At 35.1% G+C, this 21,701-nt stretch overlaps 1 protein-coding gene across 4 annotated transcripts; it reads right to left on the reverse strand.

The window, feature by feature from the left end:
• Positions 1-4,928: 4,928 nt before the first annotated feature.
• LOC141300979 (interferon-induced protein 44-like) lies at positions 4,929-9,983 on the reverse strand. 4 transcript variants are annotated; one of them, XM_073831253.1, is made up of 8 exons: positions 9,924-9,983; positions 8,283-8,341; positions 8,110-8,143; positions 7,603-7,675; positions 7,174-7,320; positions 6,740-6,911; positions 6,178-6,278; positions 4,931-5,605 (listed from the first exon to the last, which is right to left on the reverse strand). In XM_073831253.1, the coding sequence occupies exons 2-8, from the start codon at positions 8,326-8,328 to the stop codon at positions 5,432-5,434; spliced, it is 747 nt and encodes a 248-aa protein (XP_073687354.1). In that variant the 5' UTR covers positions 8,329-8,341; positions 9,924-9,983; the 3' UTR covers positions 4,931-5,431. The 4 variants fall into 4 exon arrangements, with proteins under 4 accessions (XP_073687356.1, XP_073687355.1, XP_073687354.1 ...); XM_073831252.1 differs by having other exon boundaries at positions 4,933-5,605; positions 7,603-7,807; XM_073831255.1 differs by lacking the exon at positions 7,174-7,320 and having other exon boundaries at positions 4,929-5,605.
• Between the last annotated feature and the right edge of the window lie 11,718 nt (positions 9,984-21,701).

A 21,701-nucleotide genomic window follows, 5' to 3' on the forward strand; every position in this document is an offset into this window, starting at 1 on the left:
TGGTGGTGTAGGTAATGACTTACAAAAATAATTTTTTGGGCACATGGTCCAAAATTAATACCGTCCAAACATCATATGTGGGCAAAAATTATGAAACAGTGATACACGCTACTAAAAGTTTGGATTTTATGATTTTGAAAGATATCTCTTATAATGCATTTATTTAATAAAACATACAGTAATATTGTAAAATATTATTACAATTTAATATACCTGTTTTCTATTTCTATATATTGTAAAATGTCATTTATATATGTTGATTTAGTTGAAAAAAAGTTCAAAAGAATATCACTTTTTAATTTTTATTTATTTATTTTATTCATTGTATTATTATTATTATTATTATTATTATTATTATTATTATTATTTTAAAACTGCTATTAATTGTAGTAGTTAGAAAAAAGTGGTTTCATTGTATAAATTTTACTTGTCCCAAAAACATCAAGATGTTGCTCTATTGTTCATCATATGGCCGTTTTAGTTGTTAATGTAAAGAAAAACAGCATTTTTTTTTAGCAAAATAATTTGTAACAATATAAAAGTATTTACTTTCTTTAATCAAATAAAGGCCCATTTGCTGATTTTTTTAAGGTCCTACTGACCACAAATTGTAAATATTACACTGTATTTCTTAAAATTAAATTAAATTAAATTAAATTAAAATTGAATAAATAAGTAAAATAAAAAATACTGTTCATTAAGTTCATAAAAAAATATTATTCATTAATTTAATAGACAACTGCATTTTTATTAACAATTTAAATATTCTCACTGTCACTTTGAATTGATTTAAAGCATCCTTGCTGAATGGGGAAAAAAAATAAAAAAATTAAAAAAAAGAATTACCCACCAGTTGGCTATATCTTTGTTTCAACTGCAACATTACTTGGATTAAATCAAATTGTAAAAACAATAGTTTTGGGTCACAAAATCAGACAAAACTCCACTTAGCGCAATTTTCTCTGTGGAAAATCAATCATCTTCAATTTCTGATTATTCTTCTCATCAACATTAACAATAACAATATTCTTCACATTTACACTGAAACGATTAATGAACAATAGCACAATTCATACAAGTACAAATTCATACGATTAAATACAAATTACAGTTTAATGGCCAGTGCAAATATTTATAACCACTTAAATTAGCTTCTTTGGCAGATATCGCAAGTTAATTTTGGACCAGGTTTGACTTTTGACTGTTTCAACTCGTGTTTTGTCTTTTCAAGTGGACCCAGGAGCTGGGAAAACAACAAAGCGATTTAAACTCTGACGTCAAATAGACTTCACACTGCAAGTTCTAGTGTAAAACTGTCCTTAATTTCAGGCGATCAATCGACATTCAGAACACTGCACTTCAAATCCCTGTTTAGCAATTGAGAGCAATTTGGCTGTGCATTATGAGCTGGTGGAGTGAACGAATGAGATGCACTTTTATTACTCTCACCCCACAGCCTCTCTCTCTCTCATTCTCTTTCTCCATCTCCTCTCTCTTTCCTTCAGTACAGCTATTACACTGCAGCGAGTGACGAAAATAATTTAGCCTGAGTGTCTGTGCAGTTTCATTGGCCGGTGTGATTACTGACCCTGCCTGCAGCCAGGCCCGATTTCCACAAGTCCACGGGCTTTATGGCCCTTCTGTCTAATACACAGCCATCCACCCCGGCCTAAAATACAGAGGAGGCTAAAATAAACCCACGTCAATCCCTGGGTGTTTGTCAGGGCCAGGCTTCTGAATTATACACATCACTGAATCCAATTTCTAAGTTAAGGGCTTTTTGGAGGCCAGGCATTGCTGTAGTGCTAGCCGCAGAAAATAGAGATTTTGAGTCACTCTCCAAAATTCAAGAGAGGAACAGACAAGCCACTCCAAAACAAAAAGTGATCGGGGCGTTTTGTCTGATGAGGCAAGCAGTCTAAAATATTCAGATGGGAAAAAAACAGAGTACAGAAATAAAATATATTGGGGTTTTTTTTTTGTAGGACGAATTATTAACCATCCATATTGATGGCACTAAATGTAAACAATGTCACTGAACCAAACAAAACCCACATATTTAGCTGATTATTGACTACTCAAAATGGTCAATTATTGTCATGTTTTGGGTTTTGCTATTTGGTCAGACCAGAAAAAACACTTGGAGTGCTACAAACTGCCTAAAGTTATAACAAATTAAGGAGAAGAGTTAAAAAAAATGACGAACAACAGGTGTTTGTGGTTGGCCAAACTGAACCAGAATTTCCAGGGCAGGAATCTTATAAACATTCATGTTTTTTCTTATTCTGGTCAGGTTATGATTGAATGAAATATTAGACTAATATCTTAATTAATACTGCTTGTATGTATCTTTACAACCTATTGACTTTCTTAGATTTTACTCACCAGTGTGTGAGATGGAGGCTAAGTATAAGTTTAGCACACATATATTTTCACTCACCAAACACTGACAGCGCTTGTCAAACGATCCCAATTCAACTCAATAGATGTGCGGCATACTTGTTTACGTACCTTAAACTCTAGTGTGAACGCGCACACTCGCCATTGCATTGCTGAGAGCGCTGTTTTTCACAAACAGTCAAAAAAAGACAGAGCGAGAGACTTACTTACCATGTAGAATTGACGCGCTACATGTAAACGGCTAAAAGGCTTTGTTGTATTTTCCTGTCAAGATAACGGAGTTCGTTTCAAATTACAAATAACAACTGTAAGATACAGTTTCTCCGGTAGTGGGCGGGACTAATGCGCAAAAGGCAATCTCATTGGCTGGCGTTCACCTATTAATGTCAAAGTTTAGATTTCAGCAAATCAGTTCAAGCGAACGCAGACAACGTGATTAATATTCATGAACCCAACAGCTCATTAATCCCTTATTAATGCGATTTATATTGTTATTAGTAGTAGAATGTGTATTAGCAGGGTATTATCTTATCAGTGTTATTATTAGTTTTTTTTTTAAAGTTTCATCTTAAGCATCACCACCAGTCCTAAGTTCAGGTAAAATGACAAATATGCATTTATACATGGTTACCCAGTTTTATTTCTAATTACTAAAATTATATTAAATATATTAAATAATGACTGATTATCATGATATCATGTAGCCTAACGTTTGACTCAGTATCAGTAAAAAAAATTATGTTTTTGAAAGAAGTCTCTTATGCTAGGCAGGGCTGCATGTATTTGATAAAAATACAGTAAAAACAGTAACAATATTGTGAACTATTATTACAATTTAAAAATAACTGTTTTATATTTTAGTATATTTTTTAAAATGTAATTTATTCCTGTGATGCAAAGCTAAATTTCAGCACCATTACTCCAGTCTTTAGTGTCACATGATCTTTCAAAAATCATTTTAAAATGCTGATTTGGTGCTCAAGAAACATTTTTGATTATTATAGATGTTAAAAACGTTTGTGCTGTGCCATTTAATGATTTTGTTAAAAGTTTGATGTTTGTTTTTTTGTTTTTTTGACTAATACAAATTTCAAACAACAAAGCAACAACATAAAACTATTTCTTATATTTTCTTTTGATCAGTTCAATGCATCTTTGCTGCAAAAAAAAAGAAAAGAAAAAATCTTAAAAAAAGATTAATCTCTGTGCACTGTATTTATTTAAAAATAAATAAATAAATAAATAAAATAAATTGGTAATGGTAATTTTCTGCCAGGACATTATCCATTAATTTAATGGACATTTCCGTTAACTCAAAGCAAAACAAAATGCAACGCTGTGCAAAATTCAAAGTATAGGTAACACCTGTAAAACAAAAAAATCAATACAGAAAATGACTTCATATTAATACAGTACATTATGCACTGCTTTTATGGATTTTTTTAGACTCTGTTGTACATATTGATCTGAAAGAAGTGAATTTCAAATATAATGGGGACCCTAAATTGCAGTTTGATAGTTCAGTAACTCATTTGACATTGTTCTGCTTGACCTTGGTGTGAGAACCACTATTCAAGCAGCTAACGTCATCCTGTGTCGAGCAGTTGGACTGCACACAGAGCCTCAGTCTGGCAGGACGCCCCATCTGGCCCTGTCGAGTAAAAGTGACGCAGGAAGGCTGAGGCATCACAAGCAGGCAGGTGCCCACAGGTGCCACCCTCATTGTCTCAGCCGTCCATCTCTCTACTGCTGCCTTCATGACTCCGGCATCTGACATGACAGCCCGGGGCAAAGAGGCAGACAGCAAAGGGGACAGAGTGACAGGGGGGTAGAACAACACAGCTTCCTCCTCTCAGACCAAACGCAGCTCATGTGTCACCTCCAGTCGGAGAGTTTTGAAGAGGGAGATTAAAGTGAGGAAAGATCTTCTGGGTGACCTGTCTTCAGTGCACTTTTGACAGAGTGAAAAGCCATGAATCTAGAGGGTGAAGGAGAGAAAGGGAGAAATGCCGGAGGAAATTAAGCAGAAAATGAGAGTGAAATAACACATAAGTTTCCTGTTCACATAGTCTGGAAGAATGCAGCGCACTTATGCGCAGTTAAATAGAAAGTTCACACAAAAATGAACATTTTGTCCATTCCAAACCTGTATGACTGACTTTTTCCTTTGAAACACAAACTGAGAAGTTTTTAGAAGAATATCTGATGTGCTCTATTTTATATGTTAAAGCCTGGGTCATGAACTGCCTTTGGTGCATGTGTGTAGGCTACCTTACAGACCTTACACTCCAGAGAAACAAGTGCACAACCATCCCTGTAATTTTGTCTTTGAACTTCTGTTTTTGCGGTAGCTATAGCATCCCTGTTGACGAGTAATTAGCTAGGTAAGTTAACAAAATTTATCATGTGCATTGTAATGTTTGAAGTAAATGTCATAAATGTCAGGAGACCAGGAAGATTTTTAAACGAGCAGTTCATTCATAAATGGAAGTACAAACCGGAAGACAGAGGACAACGAGTGCAGTGCTGAAAAGGGGAAGAGCTACATAAGGTTTATAATTCATGATCAATCTGTCCAGTAAATGTGGTAACAATCATGGTTGTCACCAGCTTATATTTCTCATATTTATTTATATGACAGCAAACAGTAACAAACAAAACATTGAAATCACCCTAGACACAAGTTAACATAAGAAATAAAAAGAACAATGACTGTATGTATGTGTATATATATATATATATATATATATATATATATATATATATATACAGAGAGAGAGAGAGATTATTTTTAATTATTTTAAAAACAATATAGCATATATCCTGATTATGAGCTACATAATTATTATTAAAACAGTGCAATACCTTTATCTTTCTTACTTATGTAGTTATATATTATGAGAAAATGTTGCTATACAAACATAAACTACCACTAACAACAGTACATTATTACTGTACAGTCTTTTATATTGTCTAACTTTCATATAATAACTTTTAGCATTGTTATTTCATTTCATATTCAAGGGGGTACTTATTCACTGTCAACTTCATCCTCCACATGGTCATTAGCAAAGTAAATAATATTTTGCAAAGCATCTAAAATCAGAATATCTATTGTGGTGTCAGTGGTGCGTTCCTGATGGTAGTTCTTCACAGGAAAAATGCAGTTTAAAGGAACTCCCAGATTGACTGAACACTCCTCCATCTGAAAAGAGCAAATATATTAATAGTATACTATAATTATAGTAATTATATTTTTTCAAAAAGATCTATGTATTTATTCAACACGTATCCTCTAAAACTTATTAACTTATTATTAAATCTTTCATGGAAAGTACAAGAAACTGTAATTGTCACGGTGTGCTGGGAGTGAGGAGCCAGAGGGAAACTCGCAGGAGCCAGGAGTAACAAACAAACAGGGTATTTATTGAAACACAGACAGGAATCCAGGAATACAATCAACACGACATAACTTTAAGACCAGACCAGGTAAATGGGGAACAAACGACTATTTAAGGACAGGCAGAGGGGTGTGGCATATTGACAAGACAGGAGTAAACAATCAAGGAAACGAGGGGGAAGTCCAAATATGGGCAACAGGGGAAACCAAATAAAAAGAACAGTAGGGGGAGACAAAGGAAGAAACCAAAACATAGGAACCACAGGTGGGAAAAACACTAGGAAACACAACAAAACAGTCCATAATCCTGACAGTAATATACCAGAGCCAAATTTAAACACTACATTTACCATGGTCACAAATTTAAAGTACAATACCTTCTGTTTTATTTTTTTGCTTCTATAGATCGTTGTAAGATCTTCTTTAACTAGTGGACATATTTCATCCACCTTGGTCATGATTATGACTTGAGGAATGCCTGTAATACAATAAGCATATAGTTACAAATATTCCACAACACAAAACAGTACCTACATTTACAAAAGTATTGCTATTCAAAACGTTACATTCTTTTGTGTGTGTAGCTTCCTTGTTTATAATTGACTGTATATTTTATGACAGGTGTGTATGTGTCCTTTGACCCATAGGTTTTGCACATTCTTTGGCTTTTCAAAATATTTGAATAGTGATGACATCCATTTTTTCACACTAAGAACAATTGAAGGACTTACAGAGAACTGTTACGAAAGGTGCAAACATTCACTGATGCTGACTTTTTTTAAGAGCAATGGGGATGTAAACATTTGTAAACAGGATAATCAAATAAAATGATGTAATTTAAGAAGTTCAATAATAAATAATATTCCTTTATCTTTTTATTCAATCAATTGTATATAGCATTTTGTGAATAGAGGTATAGGTGTATTCTGTATGACTTACACAAGTCTCGTGCTTTCTCTCGAACGTCTCTCAGTTGCTTAAATACGTCATGACTTTGCATAGACACAGTGTCAGCAGCAATAACAGCCACCAGACAGTGAATCTTGTCTTTCAGAATGGGCTTCTTGTTGTACTTTGGATCTTCTTCAGTAATTGGACTGTTTGGGTTAAACTGAACAGACAAAAGCAAAACTATAAGAATGTGTTCTGCGGTATCGGAACACTGAAAACTGAAGTTTAAAATTTTGCAACCATGACACTCTTTAACACCAAAAATAAAATAGCATATCTGGAAGTGCAAATATTGTTTTGGTGGCTATGCATTTCTTTAATTTTCAATGGTGTCTTTATCATGTCACTATTGTTTTGCACCATTCACAATGTTCTGCATGAATGACAAATTTTCAAATGAACGTCTGTATCGTTAGACTTACAATATAACCACTCTTGATGTGACCATTTAATAATTTGATAATGTCATCAGTCATCACATTATCTTCTGCTTTGTGCATACCAGCAATGTCAGTAAAAGTGAAAGGATAAGCAGAGCCAGCCTTGTTCTTCAATTTGTATGTTTTGCACTGAAATCAAAGCAAATGTGAAGCATCTTACTTGCATGCTAATATTATAAGGATAGATAGATAGATAGATAGATAGATAGATAGATAGATAGATAGATAGATAGATAGATAGATAGATAGATAGATAGATAGATAGATGATAGATAGATAGATAGATAGATAGATAGATAGATAGATAGATAGATAGATAGATAGATAGATAGATAGATAGATAGATAGATAGATAGATAGATAGATAGATAGATAGATAGATAGATAGATAGATAGATAGATAGAGCTTACTGTAACAGTGAAACTTCGATCAGTTTCTACTGCATGTGCCTGGGCTCTGGTAGTATTACGGCCCTGGAAAACACTATCCACAGAGTTGAAAAAGCTTGATTTTCCAGCACCTTGTGGTCCATGCATAAGAATTCTGAGAGTGTTGACTTCTGAGTTCCCAGGCTTGAAGTTGTTTATTGTTGTCAAAAGCTTTTCTTTATCCTCTCTAGAAAAGGTGATTTTAAAAGTAGAGGAAAACACTGTAGGCCTACAAAGTTATGTTATGAGCATAAACCTTACAACTTCCTTGTTATTCAGAAACTGACAACAGAAATATAATCTTATGAACCCTATGTCAATATGGAAAAAAAACAGCATGTAGGAAATCTGTTGCCTATAAAGACAATGATTATTATGGTCATTACACTAAAATATATTACTGTAGAATGCTGTTATTGACCACTGAGAATCAAGTAGTGTTAAGCATATTCTGTTCTGACAGGAAGAAAAAAAAGTTTCAGAGCTTACCTCCAGTCGATGGACCTCCAGGATGTTTCATACTCTGTGTGTAACCAAATCCAATCGTTAACTTTTTATATGCATGCTTGCTTACTTGATATTTATAGTTTTCCTATTTAGTAATTTTTACACTATTTATTTTGCTGAATGATCAAGCAGAATAATTAATGCCCATATTTTACCTGGAGATGGAGATTTGGGTTGTTTTTTAAATAACCTTGAAAACATCCTTTGTCCTTATCTTAAAACAATAAGGTAAAATACACGTAAGTTAAAGTTATTAAAAGCAGAATAAAAAATGTCTGTCTGTGGAGTTTATAGATTTCAGTCAGTTCTTCCTAAGATTTCTTCCTACCTACAGTATATAATTTTCCCCCTGATTTATTATGTTCATTATATAAATGCAAAAAGTATTGATGTGTATATATTGTGTATGTGCGTGTAAATGTAAGCAGCTTTTTAAACAATTCGAACATTTCCTTTGTTACCTAAAACAAAGGAAGTTCATTTCAAAACAATTTATCCATGCTGATTTTTAAAGGGTTTAATTTGGATAGTAATGTTTGCTTGAGGGAGACAAGGTATGAGTGGGTAGTTACAAAGGCTGCAATACCTTTGAAGACCGCATCGTCAAGTTTTCGCTATTTATGTAAATACAAGACATTGAGTTTTGGGTAATAATATTTTGTTAAGTATTTTAAGTAAATTTCATTTACATAAATGTAGATTTGTTATTGTTTGAAGTTTTGAGGCATTTTGAAATTATTAGAAAATTTAGGCCTGTGAGCCAAAACATTTGTCAAGTCAAGTCAAGTCAAGTCACCTTTATTTATATAGCGCCTTTTACAATACAGATTGTGTCAAAGCAACTGCACAGTATTTAAACAGCACAATAGTGTGTAAGTAACGCATTATTGTAACAATCAATTTTCAGTTAAAGGCAGTTCATCAATGAATTCAGTGATATCATCGTCAGTTCAGTTCAAATAGTATACGATATCGCTGGAAAATTTGTGTCCTTGCCCTGTTGGTGAAATGGCTAATTAAATAAAAAGAAAAGACTGTTTAATGTGGTTGTGAGTCATAGTTTTGTTTTGAAGTTATTTAATGGGTTGACACACCCAAACAAAAATTCAAGCTACGCAAGAGCACAGTGCAAACAACTTTGTGAAAATTTAATTACAACCCTTAAAGCAATTGAAAATGAAGAGTCCCTAAAAGTGCTTTTTCAATGGATTTTTTGTTACTATTATTTATAGTGTGTTTGGTTCAAAGTTTGGAGTTAGTAATTTTTTAATAATTAATACTTTCATTCATCAAGGATTTTCATGGGTAAAAAATGAGTACTTACTGATTACTTAAAAGACTAAAATTATTTGTTTTTTTTTTTTAGAAAAGATTTTGAATAAATGCTTTTCTTTTTTTAACTTGTTATTCATTACAGAAATATCAGAATCATGAAAAAAAGTTTCACAGGTTCCATAAAAATATTAAGCAGAATAACTCTTGTCTATCATGTGACACTGAAGATTGTAGTAATGGCTGATGAAAATTCCGCTTTGCATCACAAAAATAAATTATATTTCAAAGTATATTTTTATATAAATAATAAAAAACATTATTTTAAATTGTAATGGCATTTCACAATACTGTTTTTTTTCTGTATTTTTTATCAAATACATGCAGCTTCAGTGAGCAGAAGAAAACATTATATTTCACTAATCCCAAACTTTTGAACATCAGTACTACTGCAGTCATATTCAGTAGACCTGAAATGTCTTTAAATTCATATTTATTTAATTTTTTAAAGGAATTATTCCTACCTTCAAAGCACTCTGAAAGGGCGTTGTTCTCGTTTTCAGGAATCACACCTGTAACTGTCTAAATTTACTTTCAGTTTTGAAATAACTACACTCTAAAAAGTGCTGGGTTAAAAAATAACCCAACCGCAGCTGCTGGGTAACTATGGGACAGAACACGCGTTGGGTTGTTTTGAAATCATTTGACCCAAAATGCTGGGTTGTTTATTTGACCCAACCAGTGGGTCAGATTAACTGTGTTGCTGGGTTAAACACTACCTAAATATTGGGTTATTTGTTGTCTAATTGCCTTGCTACCTTTATATTTACCAATAATAATATATAAATCACAAAAGAATGTAAAATTATTATTATTTTTCTGTAATACAGTTACACAACACAAAAAAATGCATCTGCAAATGTCAATTTAATGAGTTTTCATATTTCTTTTTAATACAGTTTTCAAATAGGTGCAGCTGTCACACATTTTGTCCAACCCTTACAGACACAAATAACGGTTTTAGTAGATCAGTTTCTTTTAAACACAAAACTGTAAACAAGGCACAATATATTCCTATTCTTTATGTCAACATTGCAGCAACAGAACACTCAAAAATTAATTATTACCACATTAGAATCATTCCAAACATCGTGCCATTAAAACTAAGCCAAACAAAGAGTCCACCAGACAATTCTTACAATTTAAAACATGTTACAAGTGGCCAAAAAAAAAAAAAAAACTGTTGCCCTCAAAAACTTCACACATGAAGACTTATGTCCATCAATATGATATACTGCAAGCTGGAGAAATTCCCAGGCAACAAGTCCGCTTCAATGGCATGGCCTGGAACAATGGCGAAGGTCTAGAAATGTTGTTGTCTCATCCCAAGGCTCAAATCCACCATGTTGGTCCCCACCTGTTAATTATACGGCATTTAGTCTTGCAACATAACTAACATTTTAAGTTAAGTGTATTTTATGAACATAAACACAGAGGCATGAAATAAATGCTCATTTTACTTCTCAACTTTTCATACAGTTGTGGTCAAAATTATTAGAACACTAGTATTTTCACCAGCTAAATAAGGTTTTTAGTCAGTGATTTCTATCTTTTGCTGTAGTGTGTCAGTAGGAAATATCGGTTTACATTTCCATTCATTTTACCATTAATTGTGATAATCCAGAGACATTTTTGTTTGCACAACAGCCAGTGCTCCACACAGAGATCTGAACTCATCATCATCCAGAAGAACTGTGACAGCGTCTCCAAGATGCTCCAAGAGACCTACCTGCAAAGCTACAGTACTGTTTAAAGTTTTAAGCACTTGTCTAAAAATGTCATAAAATGATGCTGTCAAAAATAATGTCATAAATAAATGTTCTTTATCAATTAACCTTGATTAACTCAATTAAATCAACATTTGGTTTGACCATCCTTTTGCGTTTTAAGCAGCTTTTGCCCTACACTAGGTGCACTTGCACATAGTTTTTCAGGTAGCTTTGCAGGTAGGTCTCTTGAAGCATCTTGGAGACGTTGTCACAGTTCTTCTGGATTTAGTCTGTCTCAGTTTGTTCTGTTTCTTCATGTCATTCCAGACAGACTGGATGATGATGAGATCAGATCTCTGTCTGAAGGATTGGCTGTTCTGCAAACAAAAACCTCACTGGATTATCACAATTAAAGGCAAAATGAATGTTTGGAAATGTAAACTGATATTTCTTACTGACGCACTACAGCAAAAGATAACAAACACTGACTTAAAATATTTTTTTAGTTGCTGAAAATACTACTGTTATAATAATTTTGGCCACCACTGTGTTTATAGTTGTGGGTCTGAAGACCTTTTATCCAGAGCGGGCAGGACTTTGAAAGCACTTTCCCCTTTAGCATCTAAACCATAGGAATAATATGCAAACTGTGAAACATATTTTATAATCAAAACAACAAACTGAAACACTTTCATATGAAGATTTCTTCATTTCTTTAAATAATACAAATTAATTCCCACCCTCATTCAACTACTGCAGGTTAAGTTTAGGTATGGGGTCAGATTCAGGGATGTAGAATTTGCTCATGCAGAATAAGGCATCAGTTTGTGCTTCATAAGTACTAATTAACAGCCAATATACAAGCTAATAAGCAATAAGTTAAGTGTTACTGTACCATTGTATTTACCAGTTGATGTGTGTCAAATACAGTTGCATATTGTTTTTATAGATTGACATATTATAAGAAAAAGCTTACCTTAAGTCATGTCACCCAGGAATGTCCCTTGCTGAGCACTGGCAAGAATTAAGTCTGCAACTGTAGCCCAGTCTTCAAAAAGTCTGCCTTTGGATACAGCTTCCTAAAGTCTTGTGAAATCTGATAAAATCTGAAAAACAAATGTGGTTCAATAAGTTTAAGGTTTATACTGGTCTCCTAGTTTGTAATTCAACACAGGCATTCACTAAAATAGAGGGGCCGTTCACATGCCGCGCCTAAAAACAGGTAAAAACGCGTGAAAACGCAAGACGCGTCGCTTTCTCATTCTTTCCAAAACGCAGCTTGCTCTCCCATGGCGTCTGCCGTTGCTAAGCAACCATGTCCCGCGCCTGGAAAAAACGAGCTTCCATTATGAGCGTATATAGAACTTTTTCACAGAAACCGGAAATACGCAATCGCAGGGTATGCAGACTTCCTGTGTAATGTCAACACAGCAGAAAGCCGGGTAATTTAAAATTAAAATGGAGAGAGTCTACACAACTTCCCTCGCTGGTTTGCCAAAGATAACTTTTGCCGACCTGATAAGAGTCGTGGAGGAAAACTCCGTCACAAAGAGGAACAAATTGGATAAAGGATATACATTTTTCCACTAAGAGTTTATCCGGGACGTTCTAAAACGCTTAACGTGGCTTAAAGGTCCCATATCGTCAAAATCAAAATTTCCTGGCTTTTTTCATGATAACTAAGGTCTAGGGGCTATCTAACTACCATATGAGTTTCAAAACAGTCAATCCACAGTAAACTGCACACAGCCTGCTTAAAGTAGCTGTTCATTTTCACGAGCCGCTGTGACTTCCGTAACGATGTGACGTCCGATCGACTCAAGTCACCGCCTTCAGTCACAAACCAACGTCCCACCCTCCTTTTGTCAAACCCCCAGACAACAACGCATCCATTCCATTGAGCAACAACAACAGGAAAACAAGTGGAGAAAACCCTGTTCAGTCGATAGATGTCAAGCTACGATCATTACACAGGCTTCAGAACAACGTGAATATAAGAGACCAGCGGCACGTCAACTTCAGCCTCTTTCACACAGCGATTCCGGTAAATACACGGATAATGTGTCCCACGATTTGTTCCGGAATTGTTTAATTTGGTTCATTCACAGTTGTTTTCCGGAATCTGTGCATGCTTTGCACACAAACCATAAAGACATGTGACATTTGGATGTGAGATGTAATGCGACGCGTACGTTTCACTAAACTGAAACTAACCTGAACAAACTGTGCTTCAGCGCTGATAGTGAGGAGCTGGCTCTGCCTGATGATCGCTGCTTCATTCCACTTTGCACTTAACGTTATTTTTCGTTGTGAAGAGTCGCTTGATAACGTGCATCATTACTACAACACTGCCTTTAGGTTCTGGCTTTGGTTCACACAGTTCCCGTAATTTTCCAGAATCAGCGCGCATTGTGAAAGGGGCTTTACTAAAGCAACAGTTATGTAGCCTACTGCATTCGGTGTTTGTAAAAGAAAAAACATTAATGATCATTCTAAAATATCCTGTTGAGTATCAGCTCTCTCTATTGCTCTGAGCTCGCTTACGCTTACAGCATACATGACCGTAGTTACCTGTGATTGGCCTGGTTGTGCGTCACTCAGAAAACAACAGGCCAATCAGAAGAGAGGCTCATGAATATTAATTAGATGGGCCAAAATCGACCTGTTTTTGACAGAGCTCCTAAAAAAGGAGCTGTAAAAATATATTGAGATGGATTTTGGCACTTATACCGCAAATATATATTCTTAAGGACATCAACAAATAAAATAAACCTCCAGAAATGTGTACGATATGGGACCTTTAACGTACGTAAAAAACGACCAGGAAACCCCACATTTCTGTCATACCTTACTTGGAACAAACACTAACTACTATCAAAAGAACAAGCCCTTATTCCACAGATAAAGTGAATAATATCACGTTAAGCGTTTTCTCCCCCATAGAAGCCCATTGTAAGGAAACTGCTTAACGTGGTTTAACTTACCTTAACAGCGACCAGGGAAGACCAAACTTCTGTTAAATTTCACTTATAATAAACACTTTCTGCTCTCAAAAGAACGAGCTCTCATTCAGCATATAAAGTGATCGCCCCCCCATAGAAGTCCATTATACAAAAAAAAAAGCTTAAACGTGGCTTAAAATTGTACTTATAATAAACACTTTCTGCTGTCAAAAGAATGAGCTTTTATTCAGCATATAAAGTGAATAATATAAAGTGAATAATATCACGCTTTTCTCCCCATAGAACTCTATTAAGGAAAAAGCTTAACATGGTTTGTTATAATGGACTTCTATGGGGGCGATCACTTTATATGCTGAATAAGAGCTCGTTCTTTTGACAGCAGCAAGTATTTATTATAAGTAAAATTTAACAGAAGTTTGGTTTTCCCAGGTCGCTGTTGAGGTACGTAAACCACGTTAAGCTGTTTCCTTATAATGGGCTTCTATGGGGGAGAAAACGCTTAACGTGATATTATTCACTTTATCTGTGGAATAAGGGCTCGTTCTTTTGATAGTAGTTAGTGTTTGTTCCAAGTAAGGTTTGACAGAAACTTTAAGCGTTTTAGAACGTCCCGTTTATCCATAACTTTCAAGGTAAGTAACGTAGCTAACGTTAGAGAGCAATCAGGCTAACAAATTACTAGTGTGTCCACTTAGACCGAGGACTAGGGTTATAAGGTTATGTACGGATAGTATAGAGGACATGTACAACTTTATTAAAGCAATATAACAGTCGTGGTCTTGATGTTACAAACAATCTTGCTCGATGTTTGCGCCATCTTTCTTGTTTAACTGGTTACCGGCATACTGGGGCGGAAATAGGTTTACACAGCAATTGCGTATTTCCGGTGCAAAATACAGAAGTTGTGAGAAAGGTCTATTGGCATCTACATTTGAAATAATGAACTTCAGTGCGCAAAAGACGCGACATGTGAACGGCCACATACCCCATGAGAGATTAAGTCTAACTTTACATACTGTAGCTAAGACAACATTACATTTAAGAAATAAACAATAGTACATACCAGTCATATTGTGGTTTAACATTATTAAAGTAAGGGACATAGCGTTTTAGCTAATGCAGATACCTCAAGGAAAAAAGCGCGAAAATGCTCAACATAAAACATATGGATCTATCGTTAGATTCGGCACGTCGCAGACATTTACTTGAAAAAACATGCCCTTAAAAGATCAATTTTTGTATGAAATTATCTAATTTTGACCAAACATTACAAAACCATACAGTATGCAGACAGTAAAGGAACTTACCCCCGTATTTCTGACCTACTCTTTCCATAAAGCGTTAAAATAAAGGCCATATGTATACTGTGAGTTATACAAATAACACTACACACACACACACACACACACACACACACACACACTTTATATAACAATAAAGCGATTGTTGAGGCAAAAAAGTACATCGCTAGGCTGCTTAAGTTACAACGTTCGTCATTCACAGAATACAATGCCAACCCCGCACAGCGACATATCAAATATTGCATTAAACAGTGAAATCAGTGTGCTCTAAAACACAACTTATTAAAAATAAAGGTAAATAATTATATAATCATATTATTAATTTACCTTATAATCCTGCTTGCTGCGAGGTGCGTGACCGCCTGGCGAGGAGACGAGTGAAGAATCCAGAATGTTCGATGAAGTGAAAAAAATAAACAAACCGGTTGGGTCAAAATGACCCAACCCAGGTGTTCATAGTGAAAGAACCCCTTATAGTCCATTTGACCCAGCATGATCAACCCAACTGTGTGTTTACAGTGCCTCAAACAACCCAGAATTTTGACCCAGCACAATTAACCCAGCAATGTGTTTACAAAAATAACCCAGCACTTTTTAGAGTGTATTTTTAAACTGTTGAAAAGAATCAAATAGCCAATAGAGATGTAGGAACAGTAAAGTTGTAAAGCTGCTTAACAACTGTAAGGTTTACAGAACCTTAGGCACGTTGATCTTCTGAGACGGACAGTACACACACGGTGACTGACTGATAATAAATTGTTACATTTGATTTCATTCTGATGTACTCTGTAATTATTGACTCTAGTAAATTCCCAAATAAACGAGTACAATAATATTAAAGAATAAATAGAATAATCAGATGTCTGAATAAATTATCTTATGAATTAATATCATATGAATGATCAATAATGAGTCAGATTAGATAATAAAATGGAGTCAGATTTGAATTTAACCTAATTTAAATAATTTGCGCGCTAAAAAATCTGAACATGCAAGAAACCTTCACCCACCATCTAATTCTTTGACATATCTATTTTCTTAACAAGTGGACACACTTCATCCACCATGGTCATGATTATAACTTGAGAAATGCCCATGGTAAAAAAAACAACAAACTTATTTATATGTAGTAAAATATTTATTATGAGCACTGTGAGTATAACAGTGTATTAAAGTGCATAAAACACTCAAACTATAGTTCCAGTTTCAAGCAGCAGACACCTGTACTGTATATGTTAGAGGCATTCAATAGGTGTTCCACAACTTCAAAACTTGTTTGATTACATTGTTTGCATAGCAGTTGCACACTGCAGAGAGATAAACCTAGCTGCAGTAGTTTATAGAGTGAGCACAGGAACAAGCAGGTAAGTAACGATAGGTGAGTGCACAGATTAGTTGAAGCTTTGAAAATACAATCTATAGAGAAGTCCTTCAACATTATGCATACTACATTATACAATATCCAGTCAAGTCCCAAATTATTCATACCCCTGGCAAATTCTGACTTAAAGTTACTTTTATTCAACCAGCAAGCTTTTTTTGACCAGAAATTACACGGGCTTCTCTCAAAAGATAATAAGACAATGTACTAGAGGCATCATTGTGAAAAAAATATTTCTCAGCTTTTATTTACATTAAAACAAAAACTGCCACAGTCTATGGGACAATCCAAAGTTCTATACCATTCCAAATAGTCCAAGCTGTTCTAAAGCATCCTAATTACCCTGATTCATAGGGAACAGCTGTTTTAATCAACTCAACTCTCTGCTGTTGGTTTGTGGACAGTCATGGATAAGACAAAGGAGCTCACTGAGGACCTGCGGCTGCGCATTGTGGCTGCTCACAAGTCAGAAAAGGGCTATAAGATCATATCTAAATGTTATGACGTTCCAGTGGCTACAGTGCAAAGTAATATTAAAAAATACAAGACGTTCCGCACTGTGAAAAATCCAAAAGTCACACCTGCGCTGGCCAGGAGGATAGTGAGAGAGGTAAAAAAGAATCCAAGGATCAGGACCAAGGCCATCCTGATGAATCTGGGCTCTGCTGGTGGCAACATTTCAAGGCAGGCAGTCCAACGGACACTGCACACCGCTGGGTTCCACGGACGCAGACCAAGGAGGAAACGACTTCTCCAGATAAGGCACACAAAAGCCCACTTGGCCTTTGGAAATGCTCATCTGGACAAAGAAGAAGACTTCAAGGAGAAGCCTTCAACCCTAAGAACACCATCCCCACTGTCAAACATGGTGGTGGGAACCTAATGTTTTTAATGCTTTTTTTTAGCCGATGGATCACAGTAAACGGCACCATGAAAAAGGAGCAATCCATCACAATTCTCAACAACAACATCAGGCAGTCGGCAGAAAAACTTGACCTTGGGCACCAGTGGAAATTTCAGCACGACAATTACCCAAAAAAAACATGACAGGAAAAGTGGGGAAGAAATGGTTAGCAGAAAAAAACATTAACGTTTGTAGTGGCCCAGCCAGAGTCCTGACTTAAATCCAGTTGAGAATCTGTGGAGGGAGCCAAAGATCAGAGTGATGGCAAGGAGACCCTCAAACCTGAAAGAGTTGGAGCTCATCGCCAAAGATGAATGGGCAAAAATACCAATGGAGACATGCAAAAAGCTGATCAGCAATTATAGAAAGCATTTGATTGCTGTAAAAGCCAATAAAGGCTTTTCTATTGATTATTGAGAAGGGTATGAATAATTTTGGACATGCCACTTTTTGTTCAAATGTAAATAAAAGCTGAGAAATATTTTTTTTCCACAATGATGCCTCTTGTGCATCGTCTTATTATCTTCTGGGAGAAGCCTGTGTCATTTCTGGTCAAAAAAAAAAAAAAACTTGCTGGTTGAATAAAAGTAACTTTAAGTCAGAATTTGCCAGGGGTATGAATAATTTCGGGCTTGACTGTACATAATACATTGAAAGGTCATTCTGTTAAAATAGTTAATGTAATCACAAACTTAGAATAGTGAATCAGAAAAATCTATTAGGCCTACTGTCCAAGAAAACTATCTGAACATTCAACTTGTGTTACAAATCAAATATCATTAAAACCACCACTTGATAAATATACAGCAAAACATTCAGTGTGCACTGAATTTTCCAAAACTCAATCTTCACCACATCAAGCCGCACGTAGGAGTGAAGAATAATACTGAGATTTAAAGAGATCAATGTGCCTTTACCTCTTTTTGCTCTATTTGACAGTCATTAGAAATGTAATTGTTCTCTGTAATTATGTTCCCTGCTATTCAAGAGGACGTCTCCAATAATCCACACATATGAAGCTGAAAGTACATAATCTGCTCATTAAATTTTTCATTTGTAGATAACTCAGAGGACAGACATGTACATTTTCCCTCCCTGACACATTTTCCCATCAGTTCATCCACACAGTGAAATATCCTAAAACATGACTCTGGGAAATAAATCCTCGGTACAAAAGAGTAAAAAAGTAGTCAGTCAAAGTGATTTCTTGTGTCATTTCTGAAGGTGAAGGTCTACATAGACAATCTAACTAGTCAAAAGATTCAATTTTCATTTTTTTAAAGATATTTTTCTTACCCTATGATTTACTCATTTACTCAAGCCGTCCTAGGTATACAGTATATGACTTTCTTCTTGCAGACAAATACAATCAGAGTTATATTAAAAATGTGAATGGGTGTTAAGATTTTGAAGCCCAAAAAAGTGCATCCATCCATCATAAAAAGTACTCCACATGGCTCCAGAGGGTTAATAATTTTTTTATTTTAAAACAAAGTGATGCATTTGTGCAAAATTTATGCACATAACATAATTAAAATTCACAATTTATGAGCCTTCATATCTGTGTGAAGCCATGTCTCTAAATTTACCAATTTTTATAACAAAATAACTATTGTGTTTTTTCTTGTGCCCAAGAAAAAAATCCAGACCATATTTTGGCATTTGGACATAGTTTTCAGTTTTAAATTGGGCCCAGACAAATAAAAGAAATGTCAGTGTGATTTTCTGTCAGCTTCAGAGGAGCGAAGCAAAGAGCCACCGGTGGGCTAAAGGGGGCTTTTTGTTCCTGACTAATCACACCCTGCTGTTCGCATGTCCTTATCCTGTCTGTTCCTTTAGATCAAACTGTATTCGCCCCTGCATTGCCTCTCTGGACGTTCCCTTCTCATGGACAATGAAGCCTTCCAGTCTGTCAATCATCCAGTCCGGGCTAATGATGATTGTGCCTTTGTGTCTGATTTAATGGATTCCATTCACAGTATGTTTCTAAAGAGATATTTTATCAGAACATTCAGGCAATCATCAACGTGCGGTGTGCTAAAACGGAGATGAATCTCAAAGTTATTTATAGCACTGTCTCACAACACCATCTCACATTCAAAGCACCAGATTTATTCGAAAATATGAAACTGATTTTGTGGTTTCTATGCATCCAGTGTTTTACCAGTTGGAATTGTTTTCAAATGCAATACAAATCGTGCTGGAAACCACGGTTTTGCACAACATTTACTGTGAAACCGCATCTCTTTTCATATGGTCACATCTATCACTGACAGCACAACACAAGCCATCAGATTTAGTGCTTATTCCTTCATTTCTTCTGTGAAGGACCAGATTCTGTTTGCAGACATTATAGACGTGTTACAAAACTGAATGAGATGCAGTCATGAAGACACTAATTTAATACACTCTACATCGGAAGTAACACCTATATGTTGCTTGGCGAACAGCACAAAAAAAATTTTTTATAAGCTCTAATATATGAAATACAGTGCATATTTGCTATACAATTATATTAAAGGAGAAGTTCACTTCCAGAATGAACATTTCCTGATAATTTACCCCCATGTCATCCAAGATGTCTGTCTTTCTTCAATCGCAAATAAAACATTTTGAGGTAAACATTCAATTTTCTCCATACAATGGACTTTGATCATTGCCAACAGGTTGAAGGTCCAAACTGCAGTTTCAATGCAGCTTCAAAGGGCTCTACACGACCCCAGCTGAGGAATAAGGGTCTTATCTAGTGAAACAATTGGTCATTTTCATACAAAGAAAAAAAAGGTATAAAAGGTAGGGTTGGGGTAAAAAACTCCATCTCATTTTCTCATTCAAGTTTAAAATCATCCAACATTGTTGTTCTACCTTTTTTTGTAAAGGGTGTTCTTTGCTTTCTTCGCACGTTCACTTTGTAAACACTGGGTTGGGAGCATTTGTGGTTAAAAAGTATATAAATTAGTATTTTTCTTAGAAAATGACAGAGCGTTTCGCTAGAAGCTGAAGCCCTTAGAAGCTGCATTGAAACTGCAATTTGGACCTTCAACCCACTGGCACTCATTGAAGTCCACAATATGGAAAAAAATCCTGGAATGTTTTCCTCAAAAACCTTAATTTCTTTTCGACTGAAGAAAGAAAGACATGAACATCTTGGAGGGCATGGGCATATTTAAATTCTCCTTTCATTTATTTTCATATTTTGTATAAATTTGAAAAGAAAATCAGTTATGTTTTAAAATATATTATTATTAATTAATATTTACAAAATAATTAAATCAAGACATTTTTATCTATGCATTTTAGTATTTAATTAAACATATTTATAATTAACCTTTTTCTTGCTTTATTCACCATCTTGGATTCATTTTGCACTAAGCTTTATGGGATCACCTTTTGTGAGAAGGATGTATTCAATGCTGCCTTAAAAAATTGGCTGAAGCAAGCTAATTAAAGGAACAGTTCACCCAAAATTGAAAACTTTGAGTATTTACACAGCCTTAGGCCATCCAAGATGTAGAAGAGCTTGTTTCTTCATCAGAACAAAGATTCTGAAAACTTTAGCATTAAATCACTTGCTCACTTGTAGTGAATGGGTGCCACCAGAATAAGAGTCCAAACAGCTGATGAAAACATTACAATAATACACAAGTAATCCACACCACTCCAGTCCATCAATGAATGTCTTGTGAAGTGAAAATCTATAGGTTTGTAATAAACAAATCCATCCTTAAGGCCATTTCATCACGTAAAGAGGACTTGATTTGTACATATTTCTCTACTGATTCAGACAAGACAACTTTTTCACTGGAGAAAGCAATATGATGGATAGACGACTCTAGAGGATATAGCTGGAAGCAACAGTTAGAAGTTAAAAACATCATATTATGGATTTGTTTATCATAAACAGAGCTAGACTGGAGTCATGTGGATTACTTCTGGATTATTGTGATGTTTTTATCAGCTGTTTGGACTCTCATTCTGACGGCA

This window comes from Garra rufa, chromosome 24 (assembly GCF_049309525.1).
Source record: "Garra rufa chromosome 24, GarRuf1.0, whole genome shotgun sequence".
Lineage (NCBI taxonomy): Eukaryota > Metazoa > Chordata > Actinopteri > Cypriniformes > Cyprinidae > Garra > Garra rufa.

Excerpts from the sequence above, each read along its gene's own strand:
- LOC141300979 (XM_073831252.1), bottom strand. The coding sequence starts at position 8,328 with ATGTTTTCAAGGTTATTTAAAAAACAACCCAAATCTCCATCTCCAG. Across the intron at positions 7,808-8,109 it reads TGGAGGTCCATCGACTGGAG|AGAGGATAAAGAAAAGCTTT; the intron begins GTAAGCTCTGAA and ends CACCTTTTCTAG. Across the intron at positions 5,606-6,177 it reads GCAAAAAAATAAAACAGAAG|ATGGAGGAGTGTTCAGTCAA; the intron begins GTATTGTACTTT and ends TGCTCTTTTCAG.